The sequence below is a fragment of the Cetorhinus maximus genome, chromosome 9 (genome assembly GCF_964194155.1).
Source record: "Cetorhinus maximus chromosome 9, sCetMax3.hap1.1, whole genome shotgun sequence".
Classification (NCBI taxonomy): domain Eukaryota; kingdom Metazoa; phylum Chordata; class Chondrichthyes; order Lamniformes; family Cetorhinidae; genus Cetorhinus; species Cetorhinus maximus.
Window position 1 is genome coordinate 21058284 of NC_135887.1, and position 23105 is coordinate 21081388.

At 41.4% G+C, this 23105-nt stretch overlaps 1 protein-coding gene across 1 annotated transcript in view; it reads left to right on the forward strand.

The window, feature by feature from the left end:
* The window catches only part of brip1 (BRCA1 interacting helicase 1), a 320064-nt gene that overhangs the window by 20600 nt on the left and 276359 nt on the right, over positions 1-23105 (forward strand). Inside the window, exons 5-6 of the mRNA XM_078548234.1 lie at positions 4649-4779; positions 5173-5316. Of these exons, the coding sequence (XP_078404360.1) occupies positions 4649-4779; positions 5173-5316 (275 nt within the window). The remainder of the gene's footprint in view (positions 1-4648; positions 4780-5172; positions 5317-23105) is intronic.

Here is a 23105-nt window from a genome sequence, read left to right on the forward strand (position 1 = left end):
CTGAAAAAGAGCTATCCAGCCTAATCCCACTTTCGAGCTCCTGGTCTGTAGCCTTGTAGGTTATGGCAGTTCAAGTGCATATTCCAGTGCTTTTTAAAATATATAAATTTAAAATGAGATATTAATTTAAATAAGTACATAACATATATATAATATTTTTAGGAATGTGTTGGGGAATCAATAACATTAAAAATTTAACTTTGGTTGGGAATAAATTGACAGGGGAGGCGATGACGTAGTGGTAATTCTCTGGGGACCCGAGTTCGAATCCCGCCAAGGCAGATGGTGGAATTTGAATGAAATAAAAATCTGGAATTAAAAGTCTAATGATGACCATGAAACCATTGTCGATTGTTGTAAAAACCCATCTGGTTCACTAATGTCCTTTAGGGAAGGAAATCTGTCGTCCCTTACCTGGTCTGGCGTACATGTGACTATTAAATGCCCTCTGAAATGGCCTAGCAAGCCACTCAGTTGTATCAAACCGCTACAAAGTTACAATAAAGGAATGAAACTGGATGACCACCCGGCATTGACCTAGGCACCGGAAATGACACTGGCAATCTCAGCCCTGTCGACGCTGCAAAGCCCTCCTTATTAACATCAGGGGACTAGTGCCCAAAATTGGGAGAGCTGCCTCACAGACTAGTCAAGCAACAGCCTGACAATCATCTTCGTGGAATCATACCGTACAGATAATGTCCCGGACAACACCATCACCATCCCTGGGTATGTCCTGTCCCACTGGCAGGACAGACCCAGCAGAGGTGGCGGCACAGTGGTATACAGTTGGGAGGGAATTGCCCTGGGAGTTCTCAACATCAATTCCGGACCCCATGAAGTCTCATGGCATCAGGTCAAACATGAGCAAGGAAACCTCCTGCTAATTACCACATACTGCCCTCCCTCAGCTGATGAATCAGTGTTTCTCCATGTTGCACAACACCTGGAGGAAGCACTGAGAGTGGCAAGGGTGCAGAATGTATTCTAGGTGGGGGGGCATCAATGTCCATCACCAAGAGTGGCTCGATAGCACCACTACTGACTGAGCTGGCCTATCTCTAAATGGCATAACTGCTAGACCACTTGGTCTGCGGTGGATAGTGAGGGATCCAACAAGGGGGAAAAACATACTTGATCTCATCCTCACCAACCTGCCTGCTGCAGATTCATCTGTCCATGACAGTATCGATAGGAGTGACCACTGCATAGTCGTTGCGGAGACGAAGTACTGCCTTCACATTGAGGATACCCTCCATCCTGTTGTGTGGCACTACCACTGTGCTAAATGGGATAGATTTCAAACAGACCTTGCAACTCAGGACTGGGCATCCATGAGGCACTGTGGGCCATCAGCAGCAGCAGAATTGTACTCGAACACAATCTGTAACCTCATGGCCCGGCATATCTCCCACTCTACCATTACTATCAAGCCAGGGGATCAAGCCTGGTTCAATGAAAAGTGCAGGAGGGCATGCCAGGAGCAGCACCAGGCATACTTAAAAATGAGGTGTCAAGCTGGTTAAGCTATAACACAGGACTACTTGCATGTCAAACAGAATAAGCAGCAAGTGATAGACAGGACTAAGGGACCCCACAACCAGTGGATCAGTTCTAACCTCTGCAGTCCTGCCACGTCCAGTCGCGAATGGTGGTGGGCAATTAAACAACTCACTGGACGAGGAGGCTCCACAAATATCCCCATCCTCAATGAAGCAGGAGCCCAGCACATCAGTGCAAAAGATTAGGCTGAAAGTTTTGCTACAATCTTCAGCCAGAAGTAGCGAGAGGATGATCCATCTTCGCCTCCTCCAGAGGTCCCCAGCATCACAGATGCCAGTCTTCAGCCAATTCGATTCACTCCACGTGGTATTAAAAAATGGCTGAAGGCACTGGATACTGCAAAGGCTATGGGCCCTGCCAATATTCCGGCAATAGTACTGGAGACCTGTGCTCCAGAGCTTGCCCCGCCCCTAGCCAAGCTGTACCAGTACAGCTACAACACTGGCATCTACCCAGCTAAGTGGAAAATTGCCCTGGTATGTCCTGTAAACAAAAAGCAGGACAAATCCAACCCGGCCAATTACCGCCCCATCAGCCTACTCTCTATCATCAATAAAGTAATTGAATGAGTCATCAACAGTGCTATGAAGCGGCACTTACTTAGCAATATCCTGCTCACTGACGCCCAGTTTGGGTTCCACCAGGGTCACTCAGCTCCTGATCTCATTATAGACTTGGTTCAAACATGGATAAAAGAGCTGAACTCCCAAGGTGAGGTGAGAGTGACTGCCCTTGACGTCAAGGCCGCATTTGAGTGTGGCATCAAGGAGCCCTGGCAAAACTGGAGTCAATGGGAATGAGGGGGAAAACTCTCTGCTGGTTGGAGTCAAATCTAGCACAAAGGAAGATGGATGGGCTTGTTGGAGGTCAGTCATCTCAGCTCCAGGACATCACTGCAGGAGTTCCTCAGGGTAGTGCCCTTGGCCCAACCATCTTCAGCAGCTTCATCAATGACTCTGCTTCCATTATAAGGTCAGAAGTGGGGATGTTTGCTGATGATTGCACAATGTTCAGCACCATTTGTGACTCCTCAGATACTGAAGCAGTCCATGTCCAAATGCAGCAAGACCTGGACAACATCCAGGCTTGGGCTAACAAGTGGCAAGTAACATTCGCACCACACAAGTGTCAGGCAATGACCAGCTCCAACAAGAGAGAATCCAACCATTGCCCCTTGATGTTCAATGGCATTACCATCACTGAATCCCCTGCTATCAACGTCCTGGGGTGGTGGCGGTGGTTACCATTGACCAGGAACTGACCTGGACTAGCCATATAAATACTGTGGCTGCAAGAGCAGGTCAGAGGCTAGGAACCCTGCGACGAATAACTCACCTCCTCACCCCTCAAAGCCTGTTCACCATCTACGAGGCACAAGTCAGGAGTGTGATGGAATACTCCCCGCTTGCCTGGATGAGTGCATCTCCCAAAACACTGAAGAAGCTTGACACTGTCCAGGACAAAGCAGCCCACTTGATTGACACCACGTCCACAAACATTCACTCCCTCCACCACCTACACATTGCTGCTATTGTGCGCACCATGTACAGGATACACTGCTGGAATTCACCAAGGCTCCTTCAACAGTACCTTCCAAACACATGACCACTACCATCTAGAAGGACAAGGGCAGCAGATAGATGGGAACACCACTACCTGGAAGTTTTCCTCCAAGCCACTCATCATGCTGACTTGGAAATATATCGCCGTTCCTTCACTGTCACTGGGTCAAAATCCTGGAAATCCATTCCTAACAGCACTGTGGGTGTACCTGCACTGCATGGACTGCAGTGGTTCAAGAAGACAGTTCAACACCACCTTCTGAAGGGCAACTAGTGATGGGCTATAAATGCTGGCCCAGCCAGCGAAGCCCACATCCCCAGAATGAATTTTTTAAAAAGTCAGTGATGGCTGATTTGTGCCACAGTGACATCCAGCAGTACCATGCCTGAAACCACAGTATGACAATCAGATAAACATTTGCCATTACTTTATAAAATGTTGGTAAAGAACATTGACAAAGATTTACTGCACATTGTTGCATGGTGAGAAAGCTGGCAGAGACAGAAAGTGCACAGCATAAGCACGAATTGTAATATATTAATGGTAGATCTGTGGTGTTGCTTGTAGTTGTTCCTCTCCTCACCTGACCTTTTTGTCTTACACCTTCTGACTGTGTTTTTCTTTCCCCAATCTTGTTTATCTTCAATCTGTTTTCAATACATCTCTGCCCTCTCTCCTTTGCACTTTTCTCCCTCTCTTGCACCAATTCCGCCTTTCCTCCCCCCCCCCCCCCCACCCTACCGGCCTGTATTTCTGCCCTTTCCACTACACCTCTCTCTCTCCCTCCCTTTCTTTTCCTTCTGGGGATGGGGGTTGCGCAGGGTTTTTAATTCAGCATGGTGGAGATGCCTCTAGGGCCAAAATTGCCCAGAGAAACAGGAGTGAACTGCTGAGTTTTGGAGGAGATTATAGTCCGGATCAGTTTGGACTGACAGAACAAAGCCAAAAAATAAGCATAAAAAATTATATTAAGGCACAGTCAGGCTGACCTGAGCCCAAGCAGCAGAAAACAGTGGCACCAGAGAGATTGCCAAGGGAGCAGCAAGTCCAGAGACAAAGGGCAGGAAGAACCTGGAGAGGAGAGGTCACATCTAAAATATTAAGTCATTTTTACTCTCCTGCACTTGATTCCTTGCATGACACAAACTGGCAGAACATGGTGCAAAAATGTCTTTGACATTTGCCACCTGTAGTTGAGGATAGGGAGACTCTAAAGTACCACCTAGTCATTTGCTAGTGGACAATGAGGCTCCAGCGTGACAAGGAGCCATGATTGATGAATGGAGTTACCAGAATGAAAGCAAGTCATCCTTGATCCCGAGGAACTGCCTAAGAAGAAGAAGAATTCTATTATCAAGGTCAGCGACTTGAGTCACAGGAAAAGCATAATAACTATTTGTGGCTATTTTAAAGTGGAATTCCTATAAGAACGTTTACATAACTATTTTCCAATGGAGTGTACAATGTATGTTGTAATTCAATAGATATAGGATATAGACGGTTAATGCTTTTTGTTTCCCAGATGCTACATGTAGACCTAGGAATACCTTAGCCTCCAAATTGCATGCCATGATGAAAACACCTTTAAGTGAGGGTGATGATGATTTTCAAACAGAGAGGAAACGGACGCGTATGCCTTTAAATGACCCACAGGTACTTTTTCACGTTGTTATTTATATATGACTAAAATTTTAAGTGATAAATTGGATAATTGAGAAAGCATTCAATGGATTTTTCTGATCAGGTTAATGTGAGAGTCCCATTCTGGCACCTTATGTTTGCACAAATTGCGCAGGTTAATACAAGGAATTTAGACATCATTCAACCTATGATGTTGTAGCCAGTGTACCTTTGTTGCCCAGAACTATTGCCAACTAAATGGAGGGAAAAGATAAAACCAATATGTCACAGTGTTACAACAGATGATGAACAGTTGTTTTGGTTTTACTATGCTTTCTATTTTCCTGTGTTCTGGTACTTATTTAGGACAGTAATGAGATAACTGTTCATAGGTGACTCGTTCTTTTTTTCTGTGACATTTTGTAGGCTCGAAAGCGGAAATGTATTGAGAAGGGAGTATGTTATATTGATGATAAAACTATTTCGGCTGAAGACAATGATGTATCATGGTCATGCAAAATGAACTCGAATTCTGAGGCCCAGCATGTTCTGCCTGTCCAAGAAGTATTGGTAAGCCTCCTTGTTGAATACATTTGATGCCGATTCAAAATATACATTTTGAATACAAAATGATGCGTCTTTTATGTTATCCTAAATAGTAGGGAATTGGCATGCCAGTTCAATGCCCAATTTCAAATATTGTGCAAAAACAAAACCTATGACTTATGCTGAAAGACTGAATTTTAGACTTGCAGATCAAAAAAGCATGCTTGAAAATTCAATTTGTGCTGCAAATTTTAGGGGAGGTACTTTATCAAAATGAGAGCCATGGGAAGGTTTTATATATTAATATCATTTATAATATGATTTTTCTACTAATTTACCTAACAAGCTAACTTGGAAAATTATTGGGCAATTTCTATACATTGAATTTCTATAGTTCTAGAGAGAAATGTCAATCAAAAGTTAAAATTCAGTTAATTGTTTTGGAATATCAAAGTATTTTCTGTGTTCAATGTTTAGGTACAAAACAAAATTGAAGCTGAAGTTTTCAAAAAGCTTATTAAAATAAATACTACAACTGGAAATAAAAATCAGCACTGTATTTTGAAAATAATACATCTTGTTCTTTGCTCCTTTCAATCTTAATTGGGTATTGAAAAAGTGCAATGTGCAGTGCAGTTCAATGGACACTAGGGGATGTTGTTGTTCTGCAGTAGCAGACCTACTGATGCTCATAGGGTATCACATCTCATACACTGTGGTCCTGTTAAGACGACCACCTCTGAAGATTTATTTAAGACTGATGTACCATATTGCATAGCTTATGAAAGAGGAAGACCTCCCCTCAGAGCATACTTTCCTTTCAAATTCCTAAGATATTTATGGTGCAGAAGGAAGCCATTTCGCCTATTGCGTCTGTGCGAGCTCATTTTTTGAGGATTCCATATCCAATTCTACTTCCCTGTTCTCACAACCATGCTATGTAATGTTTATCCAGTTTTGCCTTAAAAGATGCAATGGTTGTTGCCTAAACATTCCATGCTTCAACAGTGCTCTATGGTGCCTGAATAAATTTCTCCTAATCTCATCCTCTCTCTATGTAGTAATTTTAAATTGATGACCTCTTATCATTGACTCCCCAGTCTGAAATGGAAACATTATGTTTATTTTAAAAAGGCTGCAGAAAAGAAGCTATTGCCTGATCTTGGCCTTGAGATTGGTAACAGTGCCAGCTGAACACAAGGCACTTTCAGGTAGGTAGGGAAAATCAGAAGGCAATTGGCTGACTTGAGAGGGGTGTTAGAAGATGCCTTGAATCAAATTACATGTGTGAACTCTTAGCTGATAAACTTAAACAGGGAATTTAGTGCATAAAATACATTTTTAAAGAGGATGTAATTGGTACATAGATGTGAAAATTAAAAAGAAAACGTGTGACTGCTAAAGGTTTTCCACACATACTTTAGGAATTTTAGTATGGCTATTTTCTGCAACATGGAGTTTGAGAGGGTTAACATTGTGTTTGTGTTGATCTGGTAAAATATATATGCAGTTGATCGAGGAACAGCTGTTTCTTATTTACAATGCCAGATTCATATATCATTGGTACCATAATATTAAAGATCTAAAACTTATTTCTCTCTCCAAACCCCACTTGAAATAGGAGAACAGTTAAAGTAATCATGTACAATAAATATTGGGCATACAAGTCAATACTAATGAGGGAATGTTGACAACAAAACTCGTTGGAGATTTGTTAAAACAAGATTGACTGATGAAATATTAAGTGTCTAGAAACACACAAGAATGTTCTCATGTGAAGGTTATGTAGTTCTTACCAGCCACCCCATATTTCTGGAGGCAGACTCCTGAAAGAATGGTCATGTCTAGAGGTACAAGGATCTTTGAATTTAAATAAATTACATACTTGGTCCAAAGTTAATCCAGGCCAGCAAAATAAGTTGCAAAGTCTGCTATAATTATAAATTGACGTGAGCTTAAGTTTGGAAAAGCTGTGTAATAAAAGTCTCAAATACTTTTGAGGCTGCCATGAAAATACTTTGATACTTTCACCATAAATTTTCTATGCTTTTTAGTGGAACAATGGTGCAACTTATGTACCGACATGCAGCATAGCAGATATGCCAAAGGTATATTTAGACTTTAGTTCTTCTTTGCATTGACACTAAGGTTTTGCAATGCTAATCCAGAACCTTTTCATGTATTCCAAATGTGTTTTGCCTTTTGGATGGGAAAGTTTTGTAACTTCTCTTATTCCGAACTTCCTAATTCCTGTTCTATATTCCCATTCTGATCTGTTTTATATAAATTATGTACTGTTGGAAAGAATATTCAACATATTTAGCCGTACAACAATTGTATGTATGAGAATAGATTTTAGTAATTACCGCATTTCATTAGGCATTTTATAGCCTTCCTGACTTAACATTGAGTTCAACAACCTCAGACCATGAACTCTCTCCTCCACCTTCACCCCTTTTTTAATCCTATTTTTTATTTTTATTCTTTTAATTTATTTTAATTTATTTATTCATTTTTTCTGTGTATTTTTAATTTTTTGTTTTTTTTTAAACCCTTTTTTATCCTTTTTCCCCAACACCACACCCTTCACAGAGCACTGACCCTAGTTCTGCTATTAACATGTTCTGCTACCTTACCTTTATGCCACTCTCAATACTTTCTTTAGCCTTTGTGTCATCAGCAAATTTAGCAACCATTCCTTTAGGGAGGATAGGGAGGGGTATAACAAGGTGGGGCTGTAGCATTTTTGGTTAAAGAATCGATTATAGCTGTAAGGAGGGATGATATACTAAATGAAGCATCAAATGAAGCCATGTGGGTTGAGCTCAGAAATAAACAGCTACACTGCCAGAAGTGTACTCCTAGCTCACCACCACCTTCTCAAGGGCAACTAGGGATGGGTAATAAATGCTGGCCCAGCCAGTGAAGCCCACATCCCATGAATGAATAAAAAAATAAATAAAGACCCCCAAATAGTGGAAGGGAGTTAGAAGAGCAAATATGTAGACATAGTTCTCAGTGCAAAAACAATAGGGCAGTATTCGTTGGGGGACTTCAATTACCTTAATATCAATTGGGATACGAACAGTGTGAAGGGCACAGGGAGCACAAAAATCTTGAACTGCATTCAAGAGAACTTTTTTAGCCAGCATGTAACAAGCCCAACGAGAGGAGGTGCAATTCTAGATTTACTTTTAGGCAATGAAGCTGCGCAAGTCGATGAAGTACAGTGACGGACCATTTTGGAGGTGGCTATATAGTTAGATTTAGCATTATTATGGAAAAGGACAAAGATAGAATTGGAGTAAAAGTATAAAATTTGTCTTTCCCCCGATTTAGAAAAGCTGAGAGGTGAGCTGGCAAGAGTAGACTGGGTATGGCTATTAGAAGGAAAAACTGTGTCAAATCAGTGGGAGGCATTCAAAGGCACAGAGATTCTATGGGCACAGTGCAGACATGTCCCCACAAAGAAAAATGGTGGTGCTGCCAGATATAGAGGCCACAGGTTATCCAGAAGCATACAGGCCAAGGTAAAGCCGAAAAAGAAAGCTTATGACAATCACAAAAGACTTCATACTGTAGAAAGCCTAGAGGAGTGTAGGAAGTTCAGAGGTGAAATAAAAATGGAAATTAGGAAAGCAAAGAGAGGATATGACAAAATATTGGCAGGTAAAATTAAAGAAAATCCTATGTTATGCCAGTACATTAAAAGCAAGAGAATAACAAAGGAAAAGGTAGGATCTATCAGAGATGTACATGGTAACTTGTGGGTTGATGCAGAAGATGTGGGCAGGGCTCTCAATGAGTACTTTGTCTCTGCCTTCACTAAGGAGAGGGATGATTTAGATATTCTAGTTAAAGAGGAGGAGTGCGAAATATTAGATACAATAAGCATAGTGAGAGAGGAAGTACAGGCATCCTTGAAGGTGGATAAATCTCCAGGGCCAGATGGATTGTATCCCAGGCTGTTGAAGGAAGCCAGGGAGGAAATAGTGGATGCTCTGAGGATCATTTTCCAATCCTCACGAAATACAGGCAAGGTCTCAGAGGACTGGAGGTCTGCGATTGTTGTACCATTATTTAAAAAGGGTACGAGAGATAGGCCAGAGAATTATAGGCTGGTCAGTTTGACTTCGGTGGTGGGCAAATTATTGGAAACAATTCTGAGACAGGATAAACTGTCTCTTAGAAAGGCATGGATTGATCAGGAATGGCTAGCATGGTTTTGTTAGGGGAAGATCGTGCCTTACTAACTTAACAGACTTTTTTGAGGAAGTAACGAGGAATTTTTGTGAGGGTAGTGCAGTGGATATTGTCCACATGGATTTCAGTAAGGCATTTGACAAAGTCCCACATGGCAGACTGGTCAGGAAAGTGATATCTCATGGAATACAGGGGAAGGTGGCAAGTTGGATCCAAAATTGGCTGTGACAGGAAACAAAGGGTAAAGGTCGATGGATGTTTCTGCGAATGGAAAACGATTTCCAGTGGTGTTCCACAGAGTTCAGTGTTGGGGCCCTTGCTGTTTGTTGTATATATTAATGATTTAGACTAAAATGTGGGAGGCATGATTGGGAAATTTGCAGATGATACAAAAACTGGCCGTGTGGTTGATAGTGAAGAGGATATCTGTTGTCTCCAGAATGATATCAATGGTTTGGTGGAGTGGGTGGAGAAGTGGCATATGGAATTAAATCTGGAAAAGTGTGAGGTAATGAATTTGGGGAGAGCAAGCAAAGCAAGGGAATACTCAATAAATGGGAAGTTATTGAGAGGGGTTGAGGAAGTCAGAGGCCGTGGAGTGCATGTCCACAGGTCTTTGAAAGTGGCAGGACAGGTGGACAAGATGGTAAAGGAAGCATAAAGAATGCTTTCCTTTATTGGGCGAGGTATTAGATACAAAAGCAGGGATGTAATGATGGAACTGTATAAAACGCTGGTTAGGCCACAGCTCGAATTTTATGTTCAGTTCTGGTCACCACATTACAGGAAGGACATAATTGCTCTGGGGACAGTGCAGGGGAGATTTACAAGAATGTTGCCAGGGCTTGAAAATTGCAGCTTTGGGGAGAGATTGGACAGGCTAGGATTGTTTTCCTTAGAACAGAGGAGGTTAAGGGGTGACCTAATTGAGGCATACAAAATTATGAGGGGCCCAGATAGGGTAGACAGGAAAGACCCGTTTCCCCTAGCTGAGGGGTAAATTACCAGGGTGCATAGATATAAGGTGATTGGTAGAAGGATTAGAGGGGACATGAGGAAAAACTTTTTCACCCAGAGGGTGGCGGGCGCCTGGAATTCACTGCCTAAGTTGGTGGTTGAGGCTGAAATGCTCAACTCGTTTAAAAGGTACCTGGATCTGCATCGGAAATGCTGTAACCTGCAAGGCTATGGACCAGGTGCTGGAACGTGGGATTAAAATGAGTGGCTAGTTTCTTTTTTCCCTTTTTGGCCGGCGCAGACATGATAGGCTGAATGGCCCCTTTCTGCATTGTAACTTTTCTATGGTTCTATGGAAACTCATATACTGATATTAGTGCTGCTGAGTCGGAGCTCTGTGAAAATGTGGCCTAGTAATTTAGGAATACATTAATAACATTATGTAAGCACATAGAAAGATGCTAAAAAAAGTCAAATTTTCAGGATAAGTTGTAAACATTGTCAGTAAGTGAGAGGAAACCAGAAGCTGCCTTTAGAAAATTCAGCACTGTATGCACTGTAGATCAAGAATAATTTACAAAGTGTGCAGTAAATTTTTTAACAATTGGAAGTGGCCGCCTTAGAGCGTGAAATTGTTGATATGCTAACTTGTCTCCTTGTTGTTGTAGCAACGTGGTATAGCCAAGTAACAGATCATTTAATGGCACTGTTCTGCCTTCCAAGAAAATGCAGTTCTTATCCATAAAAATGCGAGTTGTTGATCAACGCTAAGGATTAGAAGAAATTACTTTTACCATTCACTGAAATGAATATTTGTAGCAATAATCAGTTAAGGCTGAGTTACTTAACGCATTCAAAAGAAAGTTGGATAATGATATGTTTGTAAGGGGTTTGGAGAAAATGGCCTTTGGCACAGCTGACTTTTTAAAATTTTGATTGCATAATCTGGAAGACTTATTTCTGGGAAGAAGTAGCTTGTAGTATGCTCTATTTTGCTAATTGTTAATAATATTTCACACGCGTTTATGTTTATATGCAAGCACACCTATTGCAGATTGAGAAAAGTACTATAAGTTCTGAGGGCAGTTAAAAGCACTGGTACACCCAATGGTGCATTGAAAAGAATCTTAGTGCTAGTGCACCAGTCTTTCACACAATGCTGTGCTGCATTGAGGTTTCCTTACAATGTTCATAATAGATTAAGAACGACTTCAGTTACAAATTTCTGGAGACTGGCAGTCTGTTACAATGGAAGTCATAGCAGTGTCTGAGGGTAATTTACAGTAATAGGATGAAGAAAGTTGCGGATTTGTATTACACTCTCTCACCTGACACCGCATTTGATCTCTTTCCTGTTGATTGACATTTTGAATGGGCCCTTTGAAATAAGCTCCAGCTTAATTAAAATGTTCGCTAAGTTAGCTGCGATCAGTGAGTGCCTGTGATAAATATTAAATTGAGTTCACCTGCTGGTTACAGAGAGTGCATAAACAGCTGCTTTGTGTCGCGTATCATGAGATCGTCATAGGAGAGCAACCCTCTTGTAAGAAAAGGAACAGAAAGAATAGATGCTGAATGATAGTATTGCAAGCTCACTTCACTTCTGGTATCTTATTCTGGTGTGAGAGTGTGAGATTTCACACGGTAGGAATTCTGAATTGTATCATTCAGATGCTTTTGTAACTGTATGAAGTGGAAAAAGTTTGCTTTATGTGGCACCTTTTTTTTCTCCTCTTTCATTTTCAATGGTGAAAGAGTCAGTTCACAGAATGTAATTGTTACCTGTTAAACTACACTTAGTCATATTTGTTGATTAGAAAACTATTATGGGTTGAACTTTTTAATGGTTCAAGATACGAGTTCCAGAAGAGTAAGATGCTTTCCAAGGGTTACAATTGTAAGCAAACTACCATTTTATGTGTGCTTAATAAAATACAATGGATTACAGAATATTCTATATTTGAAACCAGTGTTTCTCAATGTTTCACCAAAAGGAGACAATCTTAATTGATAGAGGCAAGCTGTATACTTTTGCTGCTTATTTAGCCCTTGCAGCCAATGTGGCATTTGGAGTGACCTGGACTGATGTTGCTAATCTTACGAATGGATGGCCTTCTCCAGTGTAAACCAAGTGAAGTTTAGAACCAGGAATAAATGGGTTTAAAGCAACACAATTGTGACTGTTATTCTTTGGAGTTGCTGCTTTCATAGTATTTAACTAGAGGAGGTAGTGGCATAGTGGCATTGTCACTAGACTAGTATTCCAGAGACTCAGTGTAATGCTCTGGGGACCTGGGTTCGAATCGCGCCATGGCAGATGGTGAAATTTGAACTCAATAAAAATTTAGAATTAAAAGTCCAGTGATGACTGGATAACAATCGACAATTGTTGTAAAAACCCATCTGGTTCACTAATGTCCTTTAGGGAAGGAAAGCCTGGCCTGGCCTACATGTGACTCTGGACCCACAGCAATGTGGGTGACTCTTAAAAATGCCCTCTGAATGCCCAATAAATGCTAGCCTAGGATATATGACTAGTTGTGTAACAATGTTGGCACTTTCAGTTTTGGTAGCTTGCAGAAGCAGTAAGATTGTGGTTGTAGGACTGAAACCGTAGTCAATAATTATTTGATGCTAAGATAATGAATAAGACAGTATGTATTTTATATGTATGTATATAAAATTTTTAACATAAAATGATGCTATCGAAGGAGCCTTGGTGAATTCCTACACTGCATCTTGTACTGTGCGTCGGTGGTGGAGGGAGTGAATGTTTGTGGATGTGGTGCTAATCAAGTGAGCTGCTTTGTCCTGGACGGTGTCAAGCTTCTTGAATACTGTGGGAGCTGCACTCATCCAGGCAAGTGGGGAGTATTCCATCACACTCCTGACTTGATGGTCAGGCTTTGGAGAATCAGGAGGTGAGTTACTTGTCACAGGATTCCTAGTCTCTGATCTGCTCTTGTAGCCACAGTATTTATATGGCTAGTCCAGTTCAGTTTCTGATCGATGGTAACCCCCCAGGATGTTGATAGTAGGGGATTCAGTGATGGTAATGCCATTGAACATCAAGGGGCAATGGTTGGATTCTCTCTTGTTGGAGATGGTCATTGCCTGACAATTGTGTGGTGCGAATGTTACTTGCCACTTATCCGCCCAAGCCTGGATATTGTCCAGGTCTTGCTGCATTTGTACATGGACTGTTCCAGCATCTGAGAAGTCGTGAATGGTGCTGAGCATTGTGCAATCATCAGCGAATATCACTACTTCTGACCTTATGATGGAATGAAGGTCATTGATGAAGCAGGTGAAGATGGTTGGGCCAAGGACACTACCCTGAGGAACTCCTGCAGTGATGTCCTGGAGCTGAGATGACCTTCAACAACCACAACCGTTTTCCTTTGTGCTGGGTATGACTCCAACCAACGGAGAGTTTTTCCCCTGATTTCCATTGACTCCAGTTTTACTAGGGCTCCTTAATGCCATACTTGGTCAAATGCTGCCTTGATGTCAAGGGCAGTCACTCTCACCTCACCTCGGAAGTTCAGCTCTTTTGTCCATGTTTGAATCAAGGCTGTAATGAGGTTAGGAGCTGAGTGGCCCTGGTGGAACCCAAACTGAGCGTCAGTGAGCAGGTTATTGCTAAGCAAGTGCCGCTCGATAGCACTGTTGATGACCCCTTCCATTACTTTACTGATGATGGGGTGTAGACTGATGGGGCAGCAATTAGCCGGGTTGGATTTGCCCTGCTTTTTGTGTACAGGAGATACCTGGGCAATTTTCCAGATAGCTGGGTTAATGCCAGTGTTGTAGCTGCACTGGAACAGCTTGGTGTGACACGTTCTGGAGTACAAGTCTTCAGTATTATTGCCTGAATATTGTCAGGGCCCAGAGCCTTTGCAGTATCCAGTGCCTTCAGCCGTTTCTTGAAATCTGATGTGCTGGTCTGCTCCATCATTGAGGATGGGGATATTTGTGGGGATTCCACCTCCAGTGAGTTGTTTAATTCTCCACTGCCATTCATGACTGGATGTGACAGGACTGCAGAGCTTAGATTTGAACTGTTGGTTGTGAGATCACTTAGCCCTGTCTATCACTTGCTGCTTATGCTTTTGGGTTTTTATGACATTAGATGATAGTTTCATGGTCACCATTACTGAGACTAGCTTTATATTTCAGATTTGTTAACTGAATTCAAATTCCATCACCTGCCATTGCACAATTTGAACCCATGTTCCAAGAGCATTAGATTGGGCCTCTAGGTTACTAGTCCAGTGACATTACCACTACCATCTTTCCTTAAAGACATGACCACCTATGGTGGAACAATTAAAATCAGGGATGCTCAAGAAGTCAGAGTTAGAAGAGCCAGATATCTTTGGGGTGGGATCAAGTCCCACACCAGGGCTTAGAGCACAAAAATCAAGGATGATAGGCAGTCTCTTGCAGTACTGAGGAAGTGTTGCACTGAGTTGCCATCATTTGGATGAGACATTAAACTGAGGCCTTAACCCTCAGGTGGAAGTAAAAGATTCCGTGCCGTTATTTTGATGGAATTATCCCTGGCCTGCTGGCCAATATTTATTCTTCATTTAACATCACAAAAACAGATTATCTGCTCATTATCACATTGCTGTTTATGGGCGCTTGCTGTGTGCAGATTCGCTGGAGCGTTTCCTACATTACAGCAGTGACTACATTTCAAAAGTACTTTGTTGGTTGTAAAGTACTTTTGGATGTCCTGTGGTTGTGAAAAGCTCCATATAAATGCAAGTTATATTTTTCTTTTGGAGTTGATTGCAGAGGTAGGGAGGGGTGAGGCTCAGAAAGGATTTGAAATCAAAGGTAACAATTTTAAAATTGAGCTGTTGCTTACCTGGAAACTCATGTAGGTCAACAAGTGTGAGGCCAGCCATCAGGGCATTAGAATAGTCAAGTCTAGAGATAGCAAAGGCATAGATGATGGTTTCAGCAGCAGATGAGCTGAGGTCGAGCAGAGATAGGCAATGTAGTGGGTCACAGTGGATCTTAGTAGATAAACCTTTGGAGACTGGAATGACACAATTAAAAAATCAAAATGCTCAGTGCATGAGCCCTTTAAAAAAATCTTCACTTTCCTCCATGGAATTGAGCATTAATGATTTGGCTGGCAATAACAACTTTCACCTGTGAGATTGATGATTTGCTTCATGTTGAAGTGCCAGGAAATTGTCCTGACATTAGTTATGTAAATATTTATTAAATATCTATCCCCTGTCAAAGATTGTTTTAATAGGGCACAGCAGTAAAGTTCCAACATGCTGTGAGCTAGAATAGTAAGATATGAGTTTGTGTCTGGGACTCATAGCACACTGAGTTCCCACTTTCACTCTTGGTATCAGGGTAATATTAGATAGAGGCTAAAATGCTTCTCAGAAAAAGAAGTGGCTGGTTGCAATGCAGTATTGGTGGAGATTTGTTTGCCCTGCCGGGCCTCATGGACAGAGCTTGATGTGGGAATCCCTGAACTAGAGGAAATGTAGAGGCAAAACAACAACTTATATTTATCCATCGCCTTTAATGTCCCAAGGTGCTTCACAGGAGCTTTATAAAGCAAAATGTGACACTGATGCCACATGAGGAGATGTTAGGTTAGATGACCAAAAGCTCGATCAAAGAGATAGGTGTTAATGAGTGTCTTAAAGGAGGAAAGAAAGGTGGAGTTATAGGAAGGGAATTCTAGAGTTTAGGGCCTGGGCAACTGAAGCCCTGGCCACCAGTGGTGGAGAAATTAAAGCCGGGGATGTTCTGGATGCCTAAATTTGTTGAGTGCGCATATGTCTGAGGATTATGGGACAGGAGGAGATTACATAAAATCTCAAAAATGGCTTGGAAAGGAAAACTAAATGTGTTATTGTATGTGCAAAACGTAGTTACACAATTTCTGCAAGGAGCTATGATGTAATTGAAAGCACCCCTTTTAATGTCTGATCTAGATCAAAAAATATGTGCTTCAATTGTGTAGTCATCACTGAAGAACTTCAATGAGTTTCCATGGCAAAGAATTTTGAGAATTAATTTCATGTGTTCACTAATCTTTGTCAAAAAGGAAACGGGATGTGTTCATAGTCAACTATCTAAAAGATCATGATTCTACAAATTGCTAATATGGCAAACAATTATGTACATTTGGAATGTACGCTTTAAACTCTATTTATAGTACTCCTTCTTGTGGCAGTTTCTTAATTCATACTAGTTGCAAAAGTATTTTTAGCATTCAGCCCTGTCTAAGTTTGACTAAGAATTCCAACATCAATTTAATGAACTAAAACTGATAGCAATGTGGGCAATATCCAGCAACACAACAATGCAGATGATTCAATGGGAACAAGTAAAAGATTTACTTGTACTAGACTGACAAAAAGGACATGAAGAAAAGGAATCTTTGTTTGCAGAGAATTTTTTTTTATAAGAAATGGGAAACTGGTAATCAAAGAATGCTGCAGGTGGCCAAGGAGAATACTATTATCCAAGTTTCATCATCTAGATTAAATATTGTGAAAACCATGGCACCACCTGTGATTTGACATGGTGATCAGTTGACCTTAGTGGATTTAGATGGTGGCTTTCCATCATGATTACTCCAAGGCAGAAAATGCAACGGCTATCTTTGGGTGAAACAGTATGGTGTAAGGTATTAAAAGCTCAGAAGATCGTTAATCGCTACTAATCCATAAGCAGCATAGAAAAACAAAAGGGATTATAAAATAATTTCCGATTTAAATTCCTGGAATGAACTCAGTTTGCTATTACACTTTTTTTTTGCTTGTGGATAGATGATAATTGAAATATTTACAAAGTCTGGACAGAAGTTGACCGTGCACTTGTGCTTTTCACCATGTTTTAATTTCCTCACATTTATGTTTTAACTGCCTTGCGTCATCACTGCTTGGCATACTGATAATGTCTCAAAGACAACTGTTCTGAGTTTTTAAAAAATTCATCCTCCATTTTAAATTTAATTAATTCTTTATGTTTGTTCAGGCAATGAATCATTCCTTGGCTGAAAAAGTGAACAGAAGGTTTTTGAGATGTTTAACAGTTTAACATTTGCTGATTTTCCTAATTTTCCCTTTGGGAAGTACTGAACAGAGGCCCACCCAATTTCTATTTATCATCAACACCACCCACTTCCACCTGGCTGAGTTTGTTCTTCCATAAATCAAGTCTCCTTTGACTCCACCCTCTCCAAGTGAAAGGTGTCACTATGAGAACACATATGGGTCCTGGCTCTGTTTGCCTTTTTGTGGGATATGTGGAATGCTTTTTGTTCCACTTCCAGTTGGGTGGCCTCCCTCACTCCTTATCCAGTACATTTGTCATTGTATTTGTGCTGCTTCCTGCACTCATCCCAAACTGAAAAAATATAAACTTTGCTTCAAATATCCATCCTTCCTTCATTCGCATGGTCCACCTCTTACTCTTCCCTTCCCTTCCCTTCCTCAAGTTCTCTATCTCCAGTTCTGGAAAGAGGCTATCCAACAATGTCTACCATAAAGCTCTCTGACTCTCCCATCTAGCTTGATTATCCTTAATCCCACCCAGCTTCTTGTAGAACTTTATTCCATTCTTCCAGTTTCTTTGTTTCGTTGTATCTGTTCTGCCCGATGCCACTTTCCACATCATACTTTGCTTTTTCTTTCTTTTTTCTCAACTGAGGAAGCCACCACTTTGGTTGATAGGGCACTCAACTCTGTCTGTCTTGTTTCCAGCACATCTGCCTGCAACTTTCCCTTCTGTCCTGGAACCACATAGAGTTCCCCTTGACCTCGCCTGTGTGTCCACATTCAACAAATCATACTGCACCATCTCCAGCGTGGTGCCACCACCAAACAACAACAGCCATCATCCTTTTGTGCTAGGTATGGTTCCAACCGGTAGAGAATTTTCCCCCTGATTCCCATGGACTTCAAGGAGCCCTAGAAAAACTGGAGTCAATGGGAATCACGGGAAAACTCCCTACTGGTTGGAGTCATCCTTAGCACAAAGGAAGATGGCTGGGCTTGTTGGAGGTCAGTCATCTCAGTCCCAAGATATCGCTGCACAAGTTCCTCAGGGTAGTGTCCTAAGCCCAGCCATCTTCAGCTGCTTTATCAATGACCTTCCCTCCATCATAAGATCAGAAGTAAGGATGCTCTCTGATGATTGCAGTGTTCAGCACCATTCAGTATGCTCAGACACTGAAGCTGTCCATGTCGATATGCTGAAAGACCTGGACCACATTCAGGCTTGGGCTGATAGCTAAAGTAACATTCGTGCCACACAAGTGCCAGGCAATGACCACCTCTAACAAGAGAGAATCTAACCATCGCCCCATGACATTCAAAGGCTTGACCATTGCTGAATCTCCACTATCAGCATCCTGGGGGTTGTCATTGACCAGAAACTGAACTGGACCGGCCAAATAGAAACGGTGGCTACAAGAGCAGGTCAGAGGCTGGGAATTCTGCAGCAAGTAACTCAACTCCTGACTCCTCAAAACCTGTCCACAGCTACAAGGCGCAAGTCAGGAGTGTGATGGAATACTCTCCACTTGCCTGGATGAGTGCAGCTCCAACAACACTCACAAAGCTTGACATCATCCAGGATAAAGCAGCCTGCTTGATTGGCACCCCATTCACCCTCTCCACCACCAGTGCACATGGCAGCAGTGTGTACCATCTCCAAGATGCACTGCAGAAACTCACAAAGGCTCCTTAGACAGCACCTTCCAAATCCGCGACCTCTTATTACCAAGAAGGAGAAGGGCAGCAGATGCATGGGAACACCATCACCTGCAAGTTCCCCTCCTAGCCACACACTATCTTAACTTGGAACAATATTGCCGTTTATTCACTGTCGCTGGGTCAAAATCCTGGAATGCTTCCTTAACAGAACTGTGGGTGTATCTATACCACATGGACTGCAGTGGTTCAAGGAGATGCCTCACCACCACCTTCTCAAGGATAATTATGAATAGGCAATAAATGCTAGCTAGTGCTGCCCATACCATGTAAATAAATAAAAAAAAACACACCTTCCCCTCCACCCCCTTTCAGCATTCCCAAGGGATTGTTCCCCCTGCAACACTCTGGTCCACTTTTTAATTACCCCCAACACCCATTCCTCTTTTCACGGCACCTTCCAAAACAAAGGTAAAAAGGTTATAAGGTACCTGGATATGCACCTGAAATGCTGTAACCTGCAAGGCTATGGACCAGGTGCTGGAAAGTGGGATTAAAAATGAGTGGCTAGCTTCTTTTTTCTTTTTTTATGGCTGGCGCAGGTACGATGGGCTGAATGGCCCCTTTCTGCACTGTAACTTTTCTACGGTTCTAAACGTAAGAGGTGGAAAGCCTGTGCTTTCAACTCCTCTCTTCCTGCCATCCAGAGCCCCAAACACTCCTTCCAGCTGAAGCTGTGATTTATTTGTACTTTCAATTTAGCAAACTATATTCTCTGCTCATGAAACCATCTCCTCTACATTTGGCGATCAAATGACGGTTAGGTGACTGCTTTGTTGAGCACCTCTGTTCAGTCCGCAAATATGACCTTGAGCTTTCAACCGCTTGCCATTTTAATTTCGCACACTTTCCATTTTATGAGGGAGAGGGAAAAGATGTTTCTTGATAGATGTTAATTAATTTTGGACTTTGATCCTTTAATTCTGCAATTAGATTCCAAATTCAGATGAATATCACTGGCCTGAAACATTGACTTTGATTCTGTCCCCACAGTGCTTCCAGACCTGCAGAGCATTTCCAGCATTTTCTGTTTTCTTATTCCAAATTAAGAACCTGTTTAAATCCTGTCTAAATGCCCCTATCTTAAGTATTATATATACTTTAACCCTCCTTTCCTGTGAAAATTCTTTGTGTTTTTCTTCATAGTTTAGCGTCTTAAGGCCCAGAATCATCTTAGTCCTCCTTTTGAACTCTCGCCAGTGCTACAGTGCTATTTTTATAGGGGAATCAAAATTACACAGTATCCTGTAGTGTTGGTGTACAAAAAAGATCCTCCTGACTTGCAATCAAGTGCACTGGAATCATAGAAATTTACAGCACAGGTAGGTCATTCAGCCCATTATGTCTATGCAGCCAACACACAGCTATCCAACCCAATCTCACTTTTGGTTTGCATATGACACTTCAAATGCGTATCCAAGTACTTTTTAAATGAGGTTAAGGGTTTCTGCTCCTACCACCCTTTCAGGCAATAAGATCCAGATCCCCACACCCACCCCCATCTCCCCCCAATACCCCAGAGTGAAAAAAATTTTCCACAACCCCCCTCTAATTCTCCTACTGATTACTTTACTTTAAATCTGTGCCTTCTGGTTATTGACCTCTCTGCTAACAGAAATGTCTAGTCTCTTCATAATTCCATATACCATAATTAACTCTTTCCTCAGGTTCCCCTGTTCCAAAGAAAAAAACCTATCCACTCTTACCTCACCTAAAATTCTCCAGTCTTGGCAACATCACCATAAATCTTCTCTGTACCTTTCTAGTGCAAGCACATATTTCTGTAATGTGGTGACCAGAACTGGATGTAGTAGCCCAGCTATGGCTAACTAGTGTTTTATACATTTCTTGCATAACCTCCGTGCTCTTGAATTTTAAGCCTCAGCTAATAAAGGAAAGTACCTCATGTGCCTTCTTAACCACCTTACCTACCTGCCCTGCTACCTTGGGGATCTGTGGGCATACACTCCAAGCTCTCTCTGTTCCTCTACACTTCAGTATCCTACCATTCTTTGTGTATTCCCTTACCTTGTTTTCCCTCACCAAATGCAATACCTCATACTTCTCCAGATTTATTGTTCATTCCATTCTCTCAATTTTATTGTTGGTTCATTGCATGGATAGTTTGTGTCTGGCATTATGCTTTGTGTTTGGTTATGCTTCAGCATATTGATCTGCAGCAGTGGGCCCTGTACAAGCCCATCACATCTTTAAACAGAAGAAGTCAGTAGCAGTTTGATACAGCTATAGTGACTGGCTTGTTAGGCCATTTCAGAGGTGGGTTAAGCGTCAACCATACTGCTGTGGGTATGGTGCCACGTGTAGGCCAGGACATCAGATTTTCTCCTCTGAAGGGCATTAGTGAGCCAGATGGGTTTTTATGACAATTTGGTAGTTTTATGTTCATTACTGACTAGCTTTTTCATTTGTTACTTATCTGTCCACCCAACCAGCCCATTGATATCTTCCTGCAGTTTACATCCTTCTTCCCCACGAGCAACCACAGGGCCAATTCTTGTATCATCTGCAACCTTCTTAATCATGCCCTTACCTTTAAGTTTAATCATTGATATGTATCAGAAAAATATACCACCTAATATCGAGCCCTGAGGAGTCTGCTCTTATGATGCATTCTAGGACTAGCTTTACTTTGATTCAGATAATACCGTGTTCTATAAACATGAAAGGTAATTTACAAGCCAAATAACCAGCAATTTCATGCCCTTGGATACAGGCACTGTTAAGCAAATTGGAAGTAATTAATTTGAAACCAAAAATCACCTGGTGAAGTATCTCATCATGCTTAGTTGTCTTTGGCAACATTATATGCTATAGAAACTAACCTTTAATCCTTATTTTATTATCAAGATATGAAGTGTGAAATAGTGAAAATTTGGCTTGTGATTATCAACCAAAAATATGAAATAAATGGAATTGGCAGGGCTGCAATACCATGCACGCTAATATTAATTCTCTGTTTTGTAGCAGAACAAAGAAATGTTTTCAGTTTGTTTAATAATGAATAGATTGACTTGCCACTACAGTAATCCCTCCCATGGATTAAGCATGCAGTATTTCTGGCGTTGAAGGGTTTTCCACACCATTGACGTCAGTGACACTCAAGATGATCTGGGATTGAAAACATAATATTTTTCAAAGCATGTGATTAAATCAGTAGTTGGGTGGACTCTCTTCTCAACAGAAGATGGCTGTGTGACATATAGAGCCCAAGAGGTGGAGAAAATTACGGATCGGGTAGAAAGTGCATATTAAACATAAGAATCAAAAATACTTTACTGTTTGTCCTTTCCTGGTTGAATAGAAGTTCTTTGCAAATAGTTTTGCAATTATTAAGGTACTTAAACATAACTTAAATTGAGAAACCGTTTACTTCCATTATGAAGTTTTGTATAGTCAAATGAAGTCGATTCAATGTATTGTTTTGTGTAACTTTTTAAGTGATATGTTATCAAAATCATACTTGCGCTGTGGACTCTGAATTAATAGGGGACGCAAAGGCTTGCTGTAGTTTTCATTACAAGCTACAAGTATTACTATATGGGCACAAACCTTGTCCGACATCACTGCATATATAGCTTGCACCCATGTGTCAGCTGCTTCCTGCCTTGCTGCTGACAAGAGCCCCATTCATAATTCTTCTTTTTATCCTTTCAATGAATAAGTAATTATTCAATATGTGGCAGGACATCTCGATCAGGCTATTTAGTGTACCTGTGTAGTGTAACAAAATCTGCTGTTATTGGCAACCTGAGAGGAGAATGTTAGAGTTCCTGCACTGATGTAACATTAGCTACTTTGAACGGCTGTTTATTTGGCACATCACTGAACCTTTTATTCCAGTAACTGACAGCACAGGATGGGTCACATTTA